Source organism: Perca fluviatilis, chromosome 2, assembly GCF_010015445.1.
Source record: "Perca fluviatilis chromosome 2, GENO_Pfluv_1.0, whole genome shotgun sequence".
In the NCBI taxonomy this organism is placed as follows: Eukaryota; Metazoa; Chordata; class Actinopteri; order Perciformes; family Percidae; genus Perca; species Perca fluviatilis.
The window spans coordinates 30,625,251-30,646,260 of NC_053113.1; the positions used below are offsets into that span (position 1 = coordinate 30,625,251).

General features: G+C 41.7%; 1 protein-coding gene across 1 annotated transcript; it reads right to left on the reverse strand.

The window, feature by feature from the left end:
* Window positions 1–504: 504 nt before the first annotated feature.
* Window positions 505–17,064, reverse strand: oafa (OAF homolog a (Drosophila)). Its single transcript, XM_039784639.1, has 4 exons — window positions 16,302–17,064; window positions 3,830–3,964; window positions 3,506–3,686; window positions 505–2,419 (listed from the first exon to the last, which is right to left on the reverse strand). Exons 1-4 carry the CDS (start codon window positions 16,530–16,532, stop codon window positions 2,145–2,147), a joined length of 822 nt encoding a protein of 273 aa, XP_039640573.1. The 5' UTR covers window positions 16,533–17,064; the 3' UTR covers window positions 505–2,144.
* Between the last annotated feature and the right edge of the window lie 3,946 nt (window positions 17,065–21,010).

Consider the following 21,010-nt stretch of genomic DNA (forward strand, 5'->3'; position numbering starts at 1 on the left):
ACACAAGTTCTCCTCCAGCAGGTAAGAGGACAAGATGGAAGAACTAGCTACATTCATTATTAATATCACTAATATTCTAATATAGTGGTGTTATGGTTGCAGAGAACATCTTACCTGAATGACCTGGGTTGAAACCTTGATACCAAGCCCTACCGAAGTGTCCACACATAATTCATTCCCACCCCTTGCTGCAGCTATGCCTGTGCTTGACCTCCCAGGAGTAGGTCAGTATACAAATATTTTCCCCATGAACACGATCAAGCATCAAGTTATCATTAGAATTGAATATTAGGGGCATCCTGGTCACCAAGGAGATTCAGATGTATGTAGTATATAATTTAGTCATAACATTCCCAGTTTGAGTCCAGCCTGGGACCTTTGCTAAATGTTACCGTTCTCTTTCTGTTCCCTTATTTCCTGTCAGCTCTCTACTGTATACGGTGGAATACATATTATGTAAAAAATGCCTCCAAAATACTATGAAAATAATGTCTGACAAGTCTATGCTGTGCAAAGAAAGACTTTATTGAAACAATTCATTTAAAACTCAACTCTTAAATGGTACATTACCTATTTGCTTCATTTTCTCCTTATGGCAACGTTTTTACAACATATTAAAATCTCTTTCATAGAAAAAAAATATGTTTAGAAACTTAATCTACAATTACATCGCAAAGATATCAGCGAAAATGTTAAGGCACTTGATCACCAGTAAAGGCTAAAAATAGAAATATTTCACTCATTTGGTTCTTTAGTTAGCAGGACATACTAACACACACAAAAAAATGATCTTTTGATATTCGAGTAAAGACTGAAATGAAGATGGAGGTAAGACAAACCAAAATCATACTTCAACCTATTGTTCTAAAGAACAGACAGACAAAATTAAATTTGGTCCCATGAGTTAAGAAGTGCTCCTTGAATTACGCATGAAAAATGATCAGTGATTTGAGTTGCATAAATTATATTGAAAACCAAAAAACAGAATTTTGGCATTGGGATACAACAGAAAACATAAGAAACTGAAACACGGTTCATCCAAAAGGTGGCAGTATAGATTATTTAAAAAAAGAAAAGCCATACTGCAGTTTTAGTGAATCCTAACATAAGAAAACACCACAGTGAAAAGTCTGTTTCTAGAAACTGAAAACGTTACACCCTTCTTTTGACAGTATTTCCTTTGACTTTGGTTTGACACTTTTAAAACAGACTGAGAATGTGAGTCGTGGGCATGAGGTGTCAACTGTCCTATCAACCTGTTCATCCACACTCTTTGTACAACCATGAAAATGTGGCAACTAAGTCGCAAGAAGTATGGATGAGTCTAGAAATAACATCCAAAATCCAAGAGGTTAGAATGTTCTGAAATGTGTTTGAAAACTTACTGTCACTGAGGACCTGTGGTTTAGACTTTAGAGCTTTATTAATGCAAAAAGATACAAAAAAGGTTCTCAATAATTTCAATTTGCAACCAAAATAAATAAAGCCAGCATTGAAGAAGCATTTCCTTTGTCAGCCAGCTTACATTATAAACAGGCAGTTATAAACAGGCGTTTTGCTGGCTATAAACAGTTTTTCACAGAGCTTTATAAGAAAGATAATTCCATAATCCAAATTTTCCTTCACCAGGATGGAAGATTATGTTTATCCAGTATGACTCCTTTGATCAGAGTGGGACTCTGTTGCTCCTTTGCTGGTGTTTAACTGACCAGACATGCACTGTCTAGCTTTGTGCATATTGTAGCTTGTTTGGGAGGTTATTGTTGTTGGCACTGTCATCTGCTCCAATCATTTCTCCAAAAAAGGCACAAAAGTGACAGCTTCTTGGCAAAGTCACATTATAGCTGACAATGATATGTCATTTTCCCAGAAAAAGCTTAAAAAAGGTAGTGGGTCCTTTTAAAATGACGTGCCGCATCTCTCCTTCTTCAAAGGTTTTGGTCTTATTGGGAACCTGAATTCATTTCGGTTTCAGCTTGGCCATTTGGATCTCGCCACTCCCCACCTGAGACAGTTTCACATCACATAAACTGAGGTCCAGTGTTACTGTGTTTACTTTGAATAGCATGGGTGGGGAAGCATTGGCTTGGCTGTGGAAAAAAAATAAATGTTTTTCTCTTTTCTTAACCATCCCGAACAAAATGCTAGGTCTCCTCGTCCCATAGACACAGCTGTTTTTGGGGAACATAGTAAGTGAAATGGTAGCCCTTGCTGCAGCTCTTTATGCCACATTTGTAGGTGGAGCCTTTGCCCGTGGTGTCCCGGCTGCGGCAGTATTTCAGCAGACATGGGTACCACTCCAGGCGCAGGCTGTATGTGCAGAGACAGGGCTGCCACAAGTCTTTAGTAGAGTGACAAGCCTGAAAGCCGGCCACCTCTGTTGTTTGGGGCAGGACATCGAATATGGAGCCATCCACTCCTATAGCACAGACAGCAGAGGGGCATTATTGTCAGAGCTTGCAGTATTAAAAACAAAAGCAGCTATCATAGCATTGTGTGCATCATTCTCTTTCTGATTTCACTCAATAAAATACTGTATTGAACTGAATAGGGTTAACAAAGTTGCTAAAAGGAGGGGAGATGGTGCCATAAAAGGGGCGCTTTGTTATGCAAAGGAGATGCTACTGTGATTCCCTCCGCTGATAACTGTGCGTAGTGCTTGGTGAACCATGACCATCAACATTGTTTCCTCTGTAACAGTGCTGTCAGTGGATAATAGTGCTGTCATATGGATTCTCCGCAGCCTGGATAATTTGGACTTTATTACTACTAGTACAGTGCCCGTTCAAAATGTGCCTGTTTGGAACAGGCCGGTTGCTTGACCTGTGGTATTGCTGCTTTTAGCTTTCTCCAGAATCTTTGTACCCAAAAATTACTTAAAGAAGGCCCCCAAAGCCACCCAACTGTATACTACTGACTTACTGTGTACTTACATTTCAGTTAATTTAGTCTCGTCAAAACCAATAATTTTGTCATTTTAATCAAACTGATTTCACATAAGATTTGATCTGATATATCTTATCATCTGTTGACACACACACACACACACACACACACACACACACACACACACACACACACACACACACACACACACACACACACACACACACACACACACACACACACACACACACACACACACCTCCCCTTATGCCACACGTTATATCTCTGTATTCAGAGATGTTTGAAAGATTATTTTTCAACATTTATCATGAATGTAAAGAGACAAAGAGGAAGTAAATATATACAGCATGAACAGTAATAGAGCCTTATCAACAAAAAGCCAGATATTACTTAAATGAAGTAGAAAGAGGTGTTTGGGTGATAAAAAACAGGAAAGATAGAGTGTCTACCAGATAAAGATAGTCAGTACAGAGATATAGTGGTTAGAGATCTGGAGGGATGGGCGAGACGAGAAAGAGACAGGACAACAGACAGACATTTTGCCAACACCGAGCTTATGCCAATTTCAATGATGAACAAACATAAGAGGACCTCTGACCTTTGTCCAGCCAGTGTTTGACATCAGACTCCCTGGTGTAAATGGCCTCACGGGCCTCGCTGCACATGTTGTGGACATGGGAGCTGAGTTGAGAGGCCTGACTTAGATTGACCGCAGCGCTCATCGTCAGCTGCTCCAGTCCTCTCCGCTCCTCTGCCAAGCGAATAGCCTGAGGATTTTTCTGAATAGACAACACAAAGGATCAGTGTTCACACCCTCAGATGCTCTGAACAATATACTGTAAAATGTTGATTTTTTTTCTTCAAGAGCTGAAAATGTTGATAATACAACACATAAATTCTGCTTTACGCCTTGACGTCATACCTGTCTGAGACGGGCCATGGACTCGCTTGGGATGATCTCATTGCGGCTGAGACGAGAGATGAAGCACAGAGCCTGGTACTGGTTCTGTCCTCTTTCCAGCTCGCCCAGGATCAGCGCTCGGAATATCTTCACATCCTGCAAGACATAAGGGATGAGAGATGACTGGCTGAACGGATAAACAGACGATTCCCAGAAGACATTGAAATTGTGCATGAAGCAAGGTTATAATAACTTACTGTTTATATGTGCATGCTCATACGGATTACAACAAATATTCTTTCCATTGCGCTACTTAGTGTAGCACTTTTCCAGACACTCAAAAGCAATTCAATATGTGGAGTTCAAAGACGTTCAAACAACTGTCTGGTAAAAGTAAAGGAGGGGTTTATGTTCACAACGCCCTTAGAGCCTCATGTGACAGTTTGTTGATACTTTTTATTGTCTGTAGGCCTGTGCAACGTTGCTCCAGTCGTGCTCTGTTTTTTGTACTGTCAAATTAAGGCTCTGGGCCCGTTTCTGGACAAACTTATCAGAGTTTCTCACATGCCGTAAAAGTCAAACATTTTACCACGCTGTTTTAGGTGGAACTATAAAAGTAGGAAAATAGTGATAGTGGAGAATTCACAAACTTGTTGCTGTTGGCAAGTGTGTGAGCGATCTGGCGCCAAACCCAAGGCCATTAAGAGTTCTGTAAGAGGGCATGCAAAGCATGATGGGAAGCTTCAACAGTGGGGAGAACAGAGCAGCAAACCTATCTCCCTATTCATCAGACACCCCCCCCCCCACCAGCTTCAGCTTCAAGACAGACACAGTACTAAACACCCCTCCTCCGCTTTTCACACACCCGTCTGAAGCAAACAGGCTGCAGTTTGAAGGCTTTCACTCCCTGAGCAGGAAGGACTCTGGGATAGATAAACAGCCCGGAGATAACCCCATTGAGTTCTCCTTAAACTCTTTTGTCCCACTTTCTGTATGCAGAAGTGTACACACTGGCAAGAAAGCAATACAACCTGCCTTAGAAGTGTTTACGCTCTTTAGTTCTTGATAGACTACTTTGTATGATCACTGGTTCCTCGTTCTAACAACCACTTTTGTCTGTGAAAAGAGTTTCTGGCAGGCGTACAATACAAGCATGGGTATTACACAAGACAATCATGCGATACGACTTGACCATTGGAAAGCAAATAACTGGGAAATATTGATTCACAGACTTTATGGGATATTAACCTCAGATTTTCCCTCATGTATCTCTGTGGGCTGCTCAGTGTATTAAAGCAGACTGTAGAACACTAGCACACACACTTTTTTTTTTTTTTAAAAGTACAAAGTCTGAATGATTAGAGAGAATGTCAAGACTACAGGAGGCATGAATATATCACAGTGAACAGAGTGAGATGTAAGGAAGAGGGAGTACAATGCCGACAGAGAGATGGCCTAGAGTGCCATTTCCCCTCAAGTGTAGGGAGACGCAGAGGCCACGACTTCAAGACCTCCCATATTGCAGACACATGGCGCTACGCTGGGGCATTGTGTGTGTACGTGTGTGTGTGTGTGTGTGTGTGTGTGTGTGTGTGTGTGTGTGTGTGTGTGTGTGTGTGTGTGTGTGTGTCGGCAGAGAAAAGGAGAGAAAGACGGGGGAAAAGCATTCCGTTTCAGCCACATAGATTTGCCTTAGGGCTCCCTGGGTAATTACAGAAAAGCAGGGTAGCTCCACCAACTCTGCTTCTTTGGATCTTACTTAATGGCACAGCGTAGACGCTGAGATCTCCTCCTCTTGTCATTATGTGTCCAGATTAATGATTGTCTACGTCTAATGTCCGGCATTTGGATTTAGGCCAAAAAGGATGAGGGGAGAGCAACAGTGCTTACTGTGGCAACAGTGTTTTCTGATGTAACTATGTGTCAAGTTGACATCATCTGTAATAGAATAGCTTTAAGGCCGGGACACACAGGGCCGATAACCGGCCGTTGGACAGTCTGGCGAGGTTGGTGACTCGAGTCTGTTCGGTGTGTTCCGCGCCGTCGTCAGTCTGGGGAGCGGTCGGCCAACATGACATGTTCAGTCGGAGACAGGGCAGTCGGGACTCACCCGGAAGAGATATTACGAATCCCACTATGGCCACGCCAAGAACCGCCCTTCAATAGCATTCACACACTACAATTGGCCAGGCGTCCATGCTTACACGTACAGGTCCTATCCCCTGACCAATCCCCTAACCCTAACCTTAACCACTCGAGGTGAAATGCCTAACCCTAACCAATCGAGCTGCTTCGTAGGGCGGGTCTTGGCGTGGCCATAGTGGGATTCGTAATTTTGCCACCTGGAAATGGCAAGCGGAATGAGCCTGACTAGAGTCTCTCAAAATCTGACGAAAATCTTTTAAACTGACCTTTGTTGAGCTGAAATGAAGACAGATTCAGCAACTGCATGGCCTATTTCTCGCTTAAAATGTTTTCAGAAACCTGTTTCAGTGAACTATTTTAGTACAATAGGAGATCGTATTCTGAACAAGCCGCCATGACAGTCTGACATTGAATTTCCGGAGAAAACAAACCCATGTGACGCGTTCGTCCAATCAGCTGCCGGTTTTCATTTCTTGGGCAACAATACAGAGTAGCGCCGCCTGCTGCTATGGAGACGTATTACGTTTCTCAAGTCGGCGTCACCTCAGTGTTTTCGCAGGCAGTTTTTTGGACCTCGGGGACCCGACTGATCATTCCGACTGGCTTTTCTGTCGACGGTCGGCCGTCTGGTTGGTGTGTCTTGGCTATTAAAATAATGATTTGACATTTTTGGAAATGCACTTATTTGCTTTCTTGCAGAGAGCTAGATGAGAAAAACAATACCACTCTGTCTGTATGCTAAATGTGAAACTACACAACTACGTTGATTAGCTTAGCTTAGCTTGATGACTGGAAACAGGGGGAAACTGCAAGCCTTGCTCTGTCTGAAGTTAACAAAATCCACCTACCATCACCTCTAAAGTGCTCTAATTGAGACATTATATCTCACGTGTTTAATCTTTACAAAAATCTGAATTTTAAAACAAAACAATTTGTGGTTTCGAATTTACCATCTACCTCTCTCATCTAACACTCCTACTATAGAAATTAAATGTAATTGTGGCCATTAAATGGCAATAACAAACCAGTGTTGATATCTTAGTGGTCTAGGTGCCGCTGAGATAATAATCAGCATGGCTTGTAATGCTTCTAAAAGCAAAAGGAGTGATGACATCATCTCCACATCTCCATCCAGACAGAAGCGGCTGGATTCAACTGTTTGTTTGGACAAGACTAGCCTCACTTCTGTCTGCCTGAAACTAGCACTGGCACATGCACACACTGGCTTGTTTGTGCGGACACAGGGTCAAAAATTTTATAAAAGAAATCTCAGCAAAGAGTGAAATGTGCAGTGGTAATTACACATGTTGTATCCCAACATCAGGAGAGAGTGAGTATTGAACAACAGGTACTGTACCTCTTAAAATCTGTGGAGTTGTTGAAGATGTTTTTTAGTCAGGGAATTATTCTATAGTATACTATAGTATGGTATGACTTTGACAGAAGATCACACAAATATGAAAGAGCTAGGGGTCAAGCTCCTGTGATATCAATAGGGGGTAACATATGGTTAGGGTTGGGCATCGTTTGGATTTCAACGATTCTGATTCCAATTGCAATTATTCCTTTCGATCCCGGTTCTTGTAGGAAACAGGTCACATTTTTCAACCTGGACCATATTTTAGTATCCAAGTAAATAATGGGGACTACAATTTTTTTTAATTGTTCCAATATTGAGCGAGAACACTGCAGCCTGCAGCCACGAAATGTAATCTTATGGGGCAATTACGCACTGTCAATGTACTCTAAATTTGCTTGTTTTTGCTACCAACAGGCTCAGATTGTTAGGAGTGCCCGTCTACATTACGGAAAGGACCCTACAGAGAAATAACACGTTTTTGTTTTACCTTTTGCTTGATCGGGTCTTTAACCAAGTCTCACTCACAGGGAAGGCTCGTCCTGAAACCTTGCGGTGGTGACTTGATTCATTCACGTTGTCGAAATCTTCCCAATATTCAGCCATGACATCAAAAATATTTAGATAACACTAAGCTAGTTTTCTGTATTCCAACAGAACAAACTCTCCCGGCACCTTTTTATGGCAACAAGTCACCTCTCGATCGATTTCAGAATGAGACTTCTCCGTGAGGGACACAACAACAACAACAACAGACTGGATAAAGTGAAAGGTAAAGAAAAATGTCTCAGTTCTCTGTAGGGTCCTTTCCATAAAGTTGTCAGATACTTAAAATCTGAGTCGGAGCCTTTCAGTGGCAAAAACAAGCACTTTTAGTGAACGTACAATGCCAGTTTCGTAAATGTCCCATAGGGTAACATTGCAGCCCGTTTCACAGACACACAAATTTAATTTTAGGACATCATAGTCAAGTGGGCCTGCTCCAGCTTGAAAAGGAGTAAGGCCACTTGAAATTCACAACTACTCCTTAAAGAAGTGAAGCCTATATCAGGAAAATGAGTCACCCGCTAAAAAGTGCATTTCCACAGACCTACATAAAATTAAAGGTTTGCAGACCAACATTTAGAGGAAATCACCAGGTACGGACATTAAGAATTAAAAGAGTGACATTTCCCCGTCTAGAAAAAGGCGGATAATACCATAATCAAAAGGACAGCGGAGCCTTGAGTTTTACCCTACCAGAGCAGTGTAAATGTCAGCATGGCTATAAATAATCCACACAAGTACAGATTCCTAAGCATTGCTCCTTGACACCCGGGGCTTAGTCCATTTGCAGACAAACTACCACTGGCCAACAGCCAAACACAAGGCTGTATTCATACAACCTGACTAGTGGGTCATACTAAGACCTGTTAAACAGGAGAGAGGTGGAGGGCTGTTTCATTGGTGGTTACCTTTGGTGGGCCAGGTTATTTAAGAGGTGCACAAAAGCCTATTCAGACACTCAAAGGGTGCCATTTACAGTGAACATTCTCCATCACTGTAGTTGTAACCCAGCTAGCCAAATATGTTCTCTTCACAGAGGACATACCTGGTTTACTGGCTGTGAAAATGAGAGCTTTGTGAGGCCCTTTACTGCGAGAATAATAAGGTTATTTTCTATGAAGGTTTTGTAGCTAGGAGCAGTTTAAATCTCCTAGTGAAAGGACTACTGCAAGACATGTACATCTCACTTTGGGGGCAATACCAACTGTGCCAACTTACACTTGCATGCATGGATGGACTTTTAAACACATACAAACGCATGCACACACAGACACAAACAGTGTGCCAGTAGCTATCCCCTGTGCAGGACGTCCTTCCTGTTTTCCAATCCCCTCTAAGACCCTGTCTGTTGATTAGGCTGATGGCTGGCTGGATAGGACTGTTGGTCAGCCACGCTCTGATGAGTCATTTGGGATCACTGTGGGTTATTTGAGGTGGTCTTTTTTCAAGCAAGCTGTTGGAGCGGAATCCAAAAAGTTTTTGAAATATAAAAAACAAAACAAAAAAAAACTAGAATTTCTTCTCTACGGCTTTTTCCTAGTCAACAGATAATGAGCTTGCATAGTAACACAAATCTACAATGCTAATATAAAAGCTCACCGTTTCAGCATCAATCAGGCTTCCAGTTTATCCCTTTGGCCTATATTTGTAGAGACATAAGTTATGAAATGGGTTTACTTTTAGGACCCCTAACCTGCCTAAATGGCTCAGACTCCCCTTTAAAAACAACATACAGATTTACTATGTTTGGTGATGGGGAGGATATTTGCCTTGGTGCACGAGGGGAGCCCAGTCAAAAAGCACAGGTGTAGGCAGGGATTAAAGATCAGGTTGGGAGACAGAGGGAGACAGGGTGAGACAGACTCTCCCAGACAAAAGAAGTGGGAGAAAAGCTGCTGCGCTACGAAATGCTTGAGTTGAAGCTAATTACACAGGCTCCAAAGGCAGGAATGTGGAGTCACATTTGGGGCTGGTCACACCTGGCTGTCCAAAGAGTGAACCAATTAGTAAACAGTGGTAGTGAATGGACAAGAAAAACACTGGAGGCCGCAGAAAGAAAGGTGTTCCCCTCGCCTTTTCTCCTGACAGCAATGGAAGGTAACTTACTTGGAGTGTTAATACATTAACTCAGAAATACAGCCACAAAAACTCTACCAACAGCCTCGGATCCTTAAAAGTCTTCAAACCTGTTCAAAGTATGTGCCAACCACAATGAGGGAACTATTCATTCACACAGAATCTGGATACAATTATCCAGACACCCAAACTGTTTATGGAGACTTTGCATTCAGGAAATGAGAGGGACACAAACAGTGAGTGCTAACAGGGAAGGAAATGAGGCAGATAGATACGTAAGGCATAAACAATAGAGATAGCTACAGCCCCATTCAGCCTCTAACCGTTGTCCCACAGCTTTCATATCCGGTTGCAGGGGACACACAAACAGCTATTCAATCAGAATCTCATTAGTAATATTTTTTTAAAGACAGATACTAATATCTTTTTCAAAGTCTCATATACAAATTTCAGTAAACAACCTGAATTTAAAAAAAGCTAAATTCTATTCTTACATCTAAAGTTTCATTTAAAAGACTTTCCTTGCTCTTTTTCAGAACTTTGACAATCCAAACTGTTTTGTGACTGGAGAAGTGACACAAAAGCAGTTTATTTGACAAGAAAAAGGATGATGTGTAGACCCTTATAACTTTAGCACCAGAACTGACTGTACTGAACTGTGAAATTACTGTGAAAGTTACCAGACTGAGCTAGCCAAAAGGACACAGCCATGAATTTGACAAAAGGACATTTCAGGACACTGTGTGAAAAACAGAACAGAAGCCTTGGCAGAGTAAACCCTTTGTTAGCTTTTTTTGTTGCCAACTGCAATCTTAAAACCTGTGAGGTTGTTCAAAATGATCACAACTATACACAATGCAAGCCACAGCTACTGTCTTCTTGTCCATCAAAAGGCTGTTGCCACAGAAACACGCAGTCCACTGTCCCCGATCATGGGAAATCATGTTAAAGGTGAATGATAGCTGTCTCTCTCTGCTATGTCCTCTCTCCCTGCATGACTGTGGGAATGGGGAAGTTTTTTCTTCTTTTTTTTATCATTACAGACAAACATCTGGCCTGCTGGCAGTAGGAGGATCAAAGATAAAGACATCAACAGGGGCTGAGGGGCCACAAAAGGCCAAAGGGGGCCCATGTGGGGCATTGAAGGGCCATAACAAGGCACAGAAGAAGCCATTTCCCTGGGATTCAGAGTCAGCAGAGAACAAAGGATTGCTCGGAGAAAGATTAAGTGTATGGGTTCATCTTTGAAAGGGTCCGCTGCCTGCACACATTGCAATGAAAGAAAAAGAAACCGCATACTATAAAAAATAAAATAAAAACATCTGAAATAATTTCAGGTGTAACATGTAATCTTTTTCCTGCAAAGGAAACACTCATACTCAAATTACAAGTAACATGCCAAGAAAGTAATGCCAAACAGAGATCACGTTCTAGACAAGTAAGAGCGTTACAGTACCACTGAATCACACATCTTGTTTTACAATGCAGTAACTTATCGGTTATCAGTTTCGCTCTCCCACACTGAAAAAGCCATAGCATGAAAACAGAAACCGAGTAGGAGTAGAGGTCTTCTAAGGTACTGTGCAACGTAAACAAAGCTTGAATCCATTAGGCTTGAGGAAAAGAAACTGAAGTCTTTTTTGAGGTGTGTTTAATTTTCACTCTGTCATGGGACAATTTCTCACATGGATGATTTCACTGAGCATTGGTGACTCGCAGATGACTCACAGTGACCTTTCACAACCTTTCACAACAATAGAGAGGAAAACTCATGCCCCTATAATGTGTCCTCAACGGTGAATGAAGCAACAACATTTCCCGGAGCAGGTGACACTTACCTGTAAAAAACACAACAAGTTTGTGCAAGTGACAAAGTGGGATGGCGTTCCAGGGTTGAGGGAGAGGCGAGGTGTGGCAGCCAAAAGAGAAGTTAAGCAAGGCATAAAATGTGGTGACTGAACTGACTTGCAACTGATGTACAGTACATGCCATCAGGAAAAGAAAAAAAAACACTGGCAGTTCCCACAAACAAACAAAATGGATTGCCAGCACTCCTCCCACACAGGAGAGAGTTTGCCTAATAGCTAATAAAGGCCACAGCTTAAATCCATTTGAACAATTCTAATGGGTGAGGCAATATGTGAAGGCTGTGAGAGAATGGGCTTCTGCCAAAATGGATCTTCTGACTCTACTGTATATCCCAAAGGAAGGGCACATAGAAAGGCCAACCAACCTGCCTCCCCGCCCCCAACTCTCATCCAGTGTTTGACATAGCACATGAGGGTGTGTGAAGAATCTCCTGTTCACTCTTACAGCAAGCTTACTGTTGGCATTGGGCGTATCCATAAAGCGTCTGTGCTTTGAAGACAATCAGAATATACACTAGAGTGAACTGACCTGAGGGTAAATCAGCCCCTAGCTGAAACACAATCCTGTTTATAAGGCTGAAATGAAATGAGAATCTATAAAACGGCAAGCTCATCCTCATCTCACCACGGTGCCATTGTTTACAAAATCCAGACCCATTTAACATGATAGTGTGAGATAGTGAGTGTCAAGTGGCCTCCAACATCTGTTGCTCCCGGGCCAGCAAGAGGTCACTCTCATGCCATGTCTACACTAATGTCGATACATTTTCCAGCACAGAAAAAAATACTCTCTAAAGTGAATTACTTTGAAAATGGTTTGATGTTGTATTATGGATTGCATGTATTAAGCTTTTTGACAACTTTAGTTGTAACTTCAGTTATAAAGCTAATAGAGCTGGGCGATATGAAAAAAAAAAAAAATTCTAATATCACGATATTGTTGACCAAATACCTCAATATCAATATTGCGGCAAAATTGTAGGGACAATCGGTGCTTACAAAAAATATTTGCACAATGAGATTTTTGAAAGGTGGAAAGCTTTGCAAATTTAAAACAGCCATTTAAAATTATTCTGCATTATTGGTATATTTTTCATTAAATAAATCAACACTGATTAAAAAAAGAAAAATGTGAAAAGCTGTCCTCGCAGACATTTTATTATAGGGCCACGGTGCATGTTACAATAAATGCACAAGGATGTACACCATTGCATCCCAGAAATTAAACCTTCTTCAAGTGTCAGCCGAGGTCAGCCTGTGCATGGCCTGTGAAGTCATTCACATTCCTGCATTGATCAAACCCACTAGTTAGACATGAAAGCAAGACACACAGAGTACAAACTGATTAGCGTCTCTGACAAAGTTTCTACATCTGGAAAGACCCAAAACAGCCTCTCAAATATGGGAGACATTTCCCTTAGATTAAACACCAAGACATGGTTTACGTTCAGCTCAAGGTCTTAGACTGTGTTAGGCCATAAATTGTTGCAGTGGTTGCTGAAGGAAAAAAAAAAAAATCTTAAAGAGGAATGGTCTATTCAAGGCTACAACAGCACATCTGATTTGTCTCGTATTGAAAGAATTGTACAGTGACATTGAGCATGCCATCAGGATTTACTGAAGTGCAAACAGATTGCTGCAATTTTACAATATTTAGAGAAGATTTGGCTGTAAATACTTCACTGTGAGACCAGACGGGAGTGAAATTTTGTTTTGAGATTATGAACAACTCTCCCTAAAGATTAGAGAAAGTTAAGCAACACATGCAATTACAGACTACACAGTGAATGATCAACTCCCTCCCACGATACCTTCCTTTCGCAAAAGTGCTATCAGTTTTCCAGTTGTTTGAATTGAATAGAAGAGGTTATCTACATGATGTTTTTTTACTCAACATGACACAGAGGGGTTATGAGCGAGCTAAACCACATTGTGTTTTCCATATGTCTACATGCCTTCAGAGCAAATGTAACCCTCCTGAAATCACAGTACAGCTGATTCTCACAGTGATTTATTGCTTGGATAAGGTTGACTTAACTTCTCACATCCAGCAGACCACTCTCCCAGTGTCTAATGACTATAGCATTTACCATCACATCTTTGCCACGTATTCACAAAGCAGAAATGAGCAAGGCGGCTGCTGTCTGATTATTTATAGAGGTTGTTTTTATGATGCTAGTGATAACAAAGATCATAACTTAGACCTCAATCTTTGTTGAATCAAACATTTATAATTTGATAGCATAAATGCTTGTCCACAGGAATAACACTAACATGCACAGTACCTACTGTATCTACCTTTGGCTGTATAGTGCATTATAAATCTCCAGTGTTTAACATCCATGTTAAAACACTCTTCTTCCCACACATGTCCATCTGGACTTTATATTCATGGCAGCTGGATGGGACAGCTCTTCCAACTTTCCATAAATCTTGGAGATACTGCACAAGAGCTGAATGAAAACCACATGCAGGAGAAATTGAGGAGAGAGCAGGAAGAAGTGAGCAAGAGACAGCGAGGGGGACAGGGGGGAGAAAGAGACAGAAAGAGAGAGAGGGGCAAGGAGGCAGACCTACAACTGGAACAGATAAATCAGGCAGCGGAAAAGTAAAGTGATCTAAGAGGTTCTGTTGGCTTTATTCAAATACACAAAACCACATGTGCATATGTATGTGCGTGTGCACGGACGTGTGTATATGCATGAAGGGCCGCTGCAACACGGGGGCGCCTGCACGACCGAGCAAAGACTCCCTGCTCACAGATCAGTGTATGTCTCTTTATATTGGTGTGTCACCAGTGATTGGGGGCGACGGACTCTTCTCTTTCAACTCTAAATTAGCTGTTTTGGTTAGCGAACCAGACGTGCAGATCAAAAAGGTCAGACATGCCCACTTAATCCTGGTAAATCTCCCCCTTCACATCTCGCCAGCCTGTCAGCTTCTGTGTGACAGCAACCATCACACACACATGCCTTTGCTCCGTGCGCCTCTGTGAGTCCATCCCCTTGCGCAGAGCAGTTGTAGTTTTCCTTCCAGGACTGACATTTATGTGTCTCAGAGTAGTCATTGTCAAAAGTGAAACGGTGTCATCTTTCCAAAAATCATGAATGTAGTGCTGGTTAGGGAGGGACACTTGATCGGCTTGTCTACTTTTAGAAGAATGCTAAATATGGCCGCTGATGATCAGCTCTGGGCCGGGCCCATCAGCATCAGGGGTTTTCAGGCCATTGGGGTGTGTGGACATTCACATCTAAGGAGCAGCAGCTGCCTTGACCTCTGTGCAACTCGAGAGGGAGATGGAATAGGATGAGTGAAACTACTACGACTAAGTTGTACTTAAGTTTATGTGGGAGTTTCAGTGTCTGCTGCAGGAGGTTTAGGCTTTTGGGATGTTTTCCTTTAAGCCTCAGATTAGTGACCCTGCATTCTTACCAAGAGGCAACCATTTAGGTTGACCACTAGTTATTGTGGTAACTTGAGTTCAGCCGTGATGGGATATAGTTTTGGGGCTGATCTCGTGAGATAATCAAAAAAGAAAAAGAAGATAAAAGGCATCAAGGACTGGGTAATTTACTCCTACCTATCACACACACATCACTCACATCGGACTGGACTTGGATTTGTAAGAGGAGGGGTTTCTGGTCATGTGAAACATACACACACCCTTCAGATTTGAAGCCTCCATTAGGTCAAATTGTTAAATGATTTAAATTAAAATCAGTGGTTCCCAAAGTGAAGGCTGGGTACCACTAACAGTCCCTGAGAGATCTCCAGGAGGTCCCAAAGTCTCAAAAAAGGAACAGCGTCTTCTTGGACTAGTTTTATGGATGACCAAGAATGTTTTTTAACATTACAATTATGTCGGACTACAGTATAAATTCGCTATTAAAACATTTGATAGGCTACATTATTTAACACCCACTCTCAAGGAGCACTGATGGGCCCAGACTAGGGCTGCACAATTAATCGCAATTGTATCAAAATCGCAATATGGACTAGTGCAATATCCAAATCGCAGGGGGGCAAAATATGTGTTGAACCATTCTGAATTAAGTACTGTGGTGCTGCAGAGATGTCCAGGCCTACAAATCATATCCTACAGACTAAAGAAACAAATCTTTGTTTGTTACAGATCCTCGCAAAAAAAAAATATATTTTTTTTTCAATGATAATAATTTAATGAAAATTAGAATAATGTTACAAAAACGATCATTCCCTCCAATATCGTGAATCATATCGCAATCGCAATATAAGTCAAAAATGATCGCAATTAGGTATTTTACTCATATCGTGCAGCCCTAGCCCAGACTTCATTTAGGGAACCAATAATTGGGCTCAGTTGTAACAAGTTCTGATGCAGGCCAAATTTACAATGGTACAGTCATTTTGAGACTTTCTAAAAGCATCTTACACATTTTAAATCACCTGGGTGTCCGAATGAGTGAAGGCAACGTCCCCTAAAAGGACAACAGCGTTTAGTGTGACAGGATGAACCCCTCACCTGTTTGAAGTCCGCCACAAAAGTGATGAGTGTTCCATCTCCCTGCTTGAACTCCAGTGATATCGAGTCTCTCTCACTGTCCGCCTCCAAAACCTCCTCGGTCACAAGTCCGTCAACGAGCCGGACCCGGACCCGCAGCTCTGAACCGAGTCCCACAGCGACGACCAGCACCAGGGCGCAGAGACGGGTCAGTATCCCAACTGAAGCCGCAGAGGCGCAACTCGCAAACATCCCCAAAGACGCAAAACTGAACCCGACAGAGGAAAAAATAGAGGCGAATTACAAAGATCTGCGTTCATATCCCCTAACTAGTTTCTTGGATTTTTTCGTAAAGTCTTTTCCTTCATATTGAAAGTTGGGTTACAGTTTATAGGTCTCACTTTCCATATGCACCCGTGTGCCAGCACTTTCCAAAATCACAAGCGCGGTCATGGAAATCAGACGACAATCCCCCCTTTACTAAAATCTCTGCTTTTCACTTCTGGGAGCCGAGCTCACTTCCATTGAAAGTCTCTCGCTCCGGCGTTGTTGATAAGGTCATGCGCATTTCAGTTTCCCCCAGCGCTACAGCCAGTAGTCCGATGATCGCACGTTGCTTCTCATTCTGCTTTGTGTTGATATTCCCGTCTCCTTTTTTTTCTTCTCCCCCTTCTGCAATTCACGAAGTCTCGTCACTTCCTATCCGTCGGTATCCCGGTGCTCGCCTGGCCTCCAAACTTTCTGTTGTGTGAGTGAGTGTGTGAGTGAGTGAGTGAGTGACTGAGTGCAGTGATGGTAGTAAACTCTTAAAGCCATACCACCCTCTTTAAACTCTGCCCATCCCCCTAAAGGCCTCATGTGATCCTCCTGCACTCCAGCAAGCAGGCTGAACTAATAATACCCCCAACAATTATAACAAAGGTGTTGTTAGGATTTGTAAATCATAGCTTTGTGGATGGGGCTCTTGTCGTGTAGGGATAAATAAAAGACTGGGCAAACAATAACCTGCGGCTGGTGGTGATCAAAAAGCAACAATAAAGAAATAACTAGCCTTAAAAAACACGTTATTGTTAAAGATTTTTATTCAGTTTATGTCTCTCTGAGTCTTAGGTTTACAACCCTTTTGATATCAAGATAAATATGATACATGCAAACAATTATTTCATAATTTGTTTCATTAGGTTTTCTCTTGAAGGAATTAATTGAGTACATTATTTTATTACATCCTTGTGGCATATATTGTGGCTTATTTGCATCACAGATGTGTAAAATTGAGACTATTACTGTGAAAATCAGTACTACAGTTAACTGCCTACAGGCTCATGAGAAAAACGTAGATGCAGAATATATTAACCTGTAACTTTAACAGGATAATAACCAGTTTTAAGAACAAAAGTTGTATTAAAATAAAGATAAGGTATAATTTTCTTTTGTGAGCTCACTTTTTTTTTAAATTCTCGGTTGTTTTGTATCTCTCTGACACCCTTTTTTACTTAGGAATTCAGTTGCGATACCTTCTGAAATAAATCTATCAGTTAATTACCACCTTTGATGACAACATATGTTTGATTCACAGGTCCCATGTGAAGGAAAAAGTACAGTCACTCCTTTATTCTCCTGACATATTATTGAATTTTATGATGTCCTCAAGGGAAAGCTTGACAGACCTGAGGTAAGAGCTGCCAAACAGAGAAAAGCTGCCTATCTGAAGGAAGATCTCAGAGCCACATCAAATGGTAGATTACCACTGTGTGTGTGTGTGTGTGTGTGTGTGTGTGTGTGTGTGTGCGCGTGTGTGTGTTTGCAAAAAGGTAGGATGACAATCCTGCGCTGAACCACCTAAACAGTTGTGTTATCTCTGTTGGCTGACGCATTGCATTCTGGGTGGGCCCCAAGCTGGTGACCCCAAATGTGGCAGGACTTGAGTGCTGCTGAGACCAAGAGGTGGTCCCTCCAACTGAAGGGGAAAGCAAACAGAGATGCTATAAAGCAGAGCAAACATTGTTAGCTGGGCCTAGCAAAGCAAACGGGGCCCTGGACTGTGATAGACTAGGGGAGTGGATGTCAGGCAAACACCCTCTCTCGCTCTCAGTCTACATCTTAGTTAGATTTAAATAGCTGCAGACTAAAGTTTGGGCGAATAGGTGACGTCATCATCAATCGCTGTCAGCCAACATGTAAATGTAGCTTCACCCTTCAGGAACAACAACAATCTTTGGAGATTCATTCAAAGTCATCAGCTTCCCTATTAGACCTTCTTCCCCCTGAATTTCCGTACTGTATCCTCCCACACAGGAGTCCAAAGTGCAGTAGCTCTGCGAGGCTGTTTGCATATACTAACACATGAGATAGCAAAGACAGACACAAGCTACAGTGTACAGAGGGTGTTTATGATTAACTAGCAATTGCATTGTCCAGCGGTAATTTACAAACTCAATGAGCAGTCTATGGTTAACCATGACAGTGTCAGTGGGCCAGAGCAGAAAATGTAATATAGTCCTCGGAACCCTAAGGATTATTATTGATTACGACATCTATCATTTAGTCAGAATAGAATAGAATTTAAATGTCTTCATATTCCTTTCACTTTTTTACTTAATTTCCTTAGTACTGTCTTTGTCCCAGTTGTGCCATAGTTCTGAAATATTTCTTGAATGTCCCAGCTGAAATGCAGAGAAGCTGTTTGCATTCCTAAAGGCAAAACCTGTGAAACAGACACCGCAGTCTTGTCTGGTCAGTCTCCTGTCGACTCTCTTATGTGTTTGTTTTTTCATTCTAACAACACAGCTGCAGACGTGTCCTGATCTGAACACCTTTAATCTTGACATCCTTCTAAAGTTGTGAAATAACAAAACCAATTTATACCTCGCCCCAATGATGTAAGAGTGTAGATAAAGAGTAAGGTGTCTTTTATGTCTGTTACATGCGTACATCCATTTAGAGAGACACAAAGAGGACAATGATTGTGGCACCATTATTGTACAACATTCAATTCGACTGGTTGAGGGGGAGACAGATATATAGAAATACAGAGATATGACTCATAAAAATTATAGCAGTGGATATAATGGATGAACAGTGGCAATTACTATAAAAACATTAGACTACTGTAAAAATGTAAAATGAGTACTGTAAAAATCAAATAATACAGTATCGAAATAAATACAGTAAAGAATACAATTATATTATGTAATATTCAAGGAATATACCATGTAGGATTAGAAAGCAGCATCAAATTAGAATATTAATAAAGAACAACAATAATGATCCAATTTTTTGTCATATTACCGGGTGACATTGGAAAATAATACTCAACTTCTGCAAACACACACACACACACACACACACACACACACACACACATGCACTTCCACTTCCACTTTTACTGTTAGAAATGTGAAGTATTTCCACCCTTTAATAAGGGACAATTGTGCTTTTTTATAAGGTACTCAGCTTTGAGTACAGCCAGGGTGCTAATACTGCATTCCAGTCGCGCGTGTGTGTGTGTGTGTGTGTGTGTGTGTGTGTGTGTGTGTGTGTGTGTGTGTGTGTGCGTGCATGCATGCATGCATGCGTGCGTGTGGACTTGCACAAAGTTAGCTGAAAATGCTTGCGTTTGACAGGGGATTTGTGCCACCCAGATAGAGCTTTTAATCAAAACAGCATTTTTTGCCATTGAACTGAACAAAAAGTCTGGCTCCTCTGCATCTCATCAGGTTTGTCATATTTTAAATACATGCAGTACCCTTTGCTTTCATAGCAGGGATTGAAAACTCCAGATAGAGAAAAACAATATTTGCATTGTGGGTTGATCGCCATCACATGCAGCCAAGCTGTAATACCCCTAATACTCCCTGAAAAGGTGCAATATTTTCCTCCATAATGGTTTGCTTAAAGAAGGTATTCAGAGGCAATCAGAAAGCCTCCAAAACCAACAAGCTGATAATGTTTCACCTCTGCAGAATCAGAACAGCGAGTGAAGGAGAGCCAAGCTCTGTGGTTGATCTTCTAGTTGATCTCACCTCCAGACCAATGCCAGAAGTGTTTGTGTTTGTGTGTGTGTGTGTGTGTGTGTGTGTGTGTGTGTGTGTGTGTGTGTGTGTGTGCGCACTCTTTGAGAATGTGTACAGTATTTACATGAGGATTGCAGGAGCTGAATTCAAGCTGCTTTCCAGTCCTCTGATGATATTTTCATATGTTTGCTTCCCATTCTTTTCTTCCCTCTAACTGCTTTGCTTACAGTGTGCAGTTGCTCAGTGAGCTCCCTGCTGTAGGCTGACTGAGGAGATATCCCCTTACACATATGGGGCTCTGGGGCCACAGTAACCCTTTTGGAGCACAGGCTCACATGGAGGAAAAGAGAGTAAGGGAGAGAAAAGTTGGATAATGGTGGGGAAACCAAAAACGAGAATCAAGGCAAGTTTTATAGCACAGTTCATACCCAGGGGAAAACTTAAAGGGATAGTTCTCATATTTTGGAGTGGGTTGTATGAGGTGCTTATCCATAGTTAGTGTAATACTTCAGTAGATGGCGGTCGGCACTCCCCACTGTTTGGAGAAACAGACACAGAAGCTAAGCAATGTACTTCTGTTGATCGGGGGAAGCATCAAAAATGTATTTTAGCCACTAAAAAAAGGCCCTCCTAAAAAGAGCAATATCAGTTCACCGCTTTATCTGGCTCTGGGACAGCCCTTTCTTTTGGCATTACATTCATGAAACTGTGCCACAC

Excerpts from the sequence above, each read along its gene's own strand:
- oafa (XM_039784639.1), bottom strand. The coding sequence starts at position 16,532 with ATGTTTGCGAGTTGCGCCTCTGCGGCTTCAGTTGGGATACTGACCCGT. Across the intron at positions 3,965-16,301 it reads TTGTGGCGGACTTCAAACAG|GATGTGAAGATATTCCGAGC; the intron begins GTGAGGGGTTCA and ends TATGTCTTGCAG. Across the intron at positions 2,420-3,505 it reads CAAACACTGGCTGGACAAAG|GAGTGGATGGCTCCATATTC; the intron begins GTCAGAGGTCCT and ends TCTGTGCTATAG.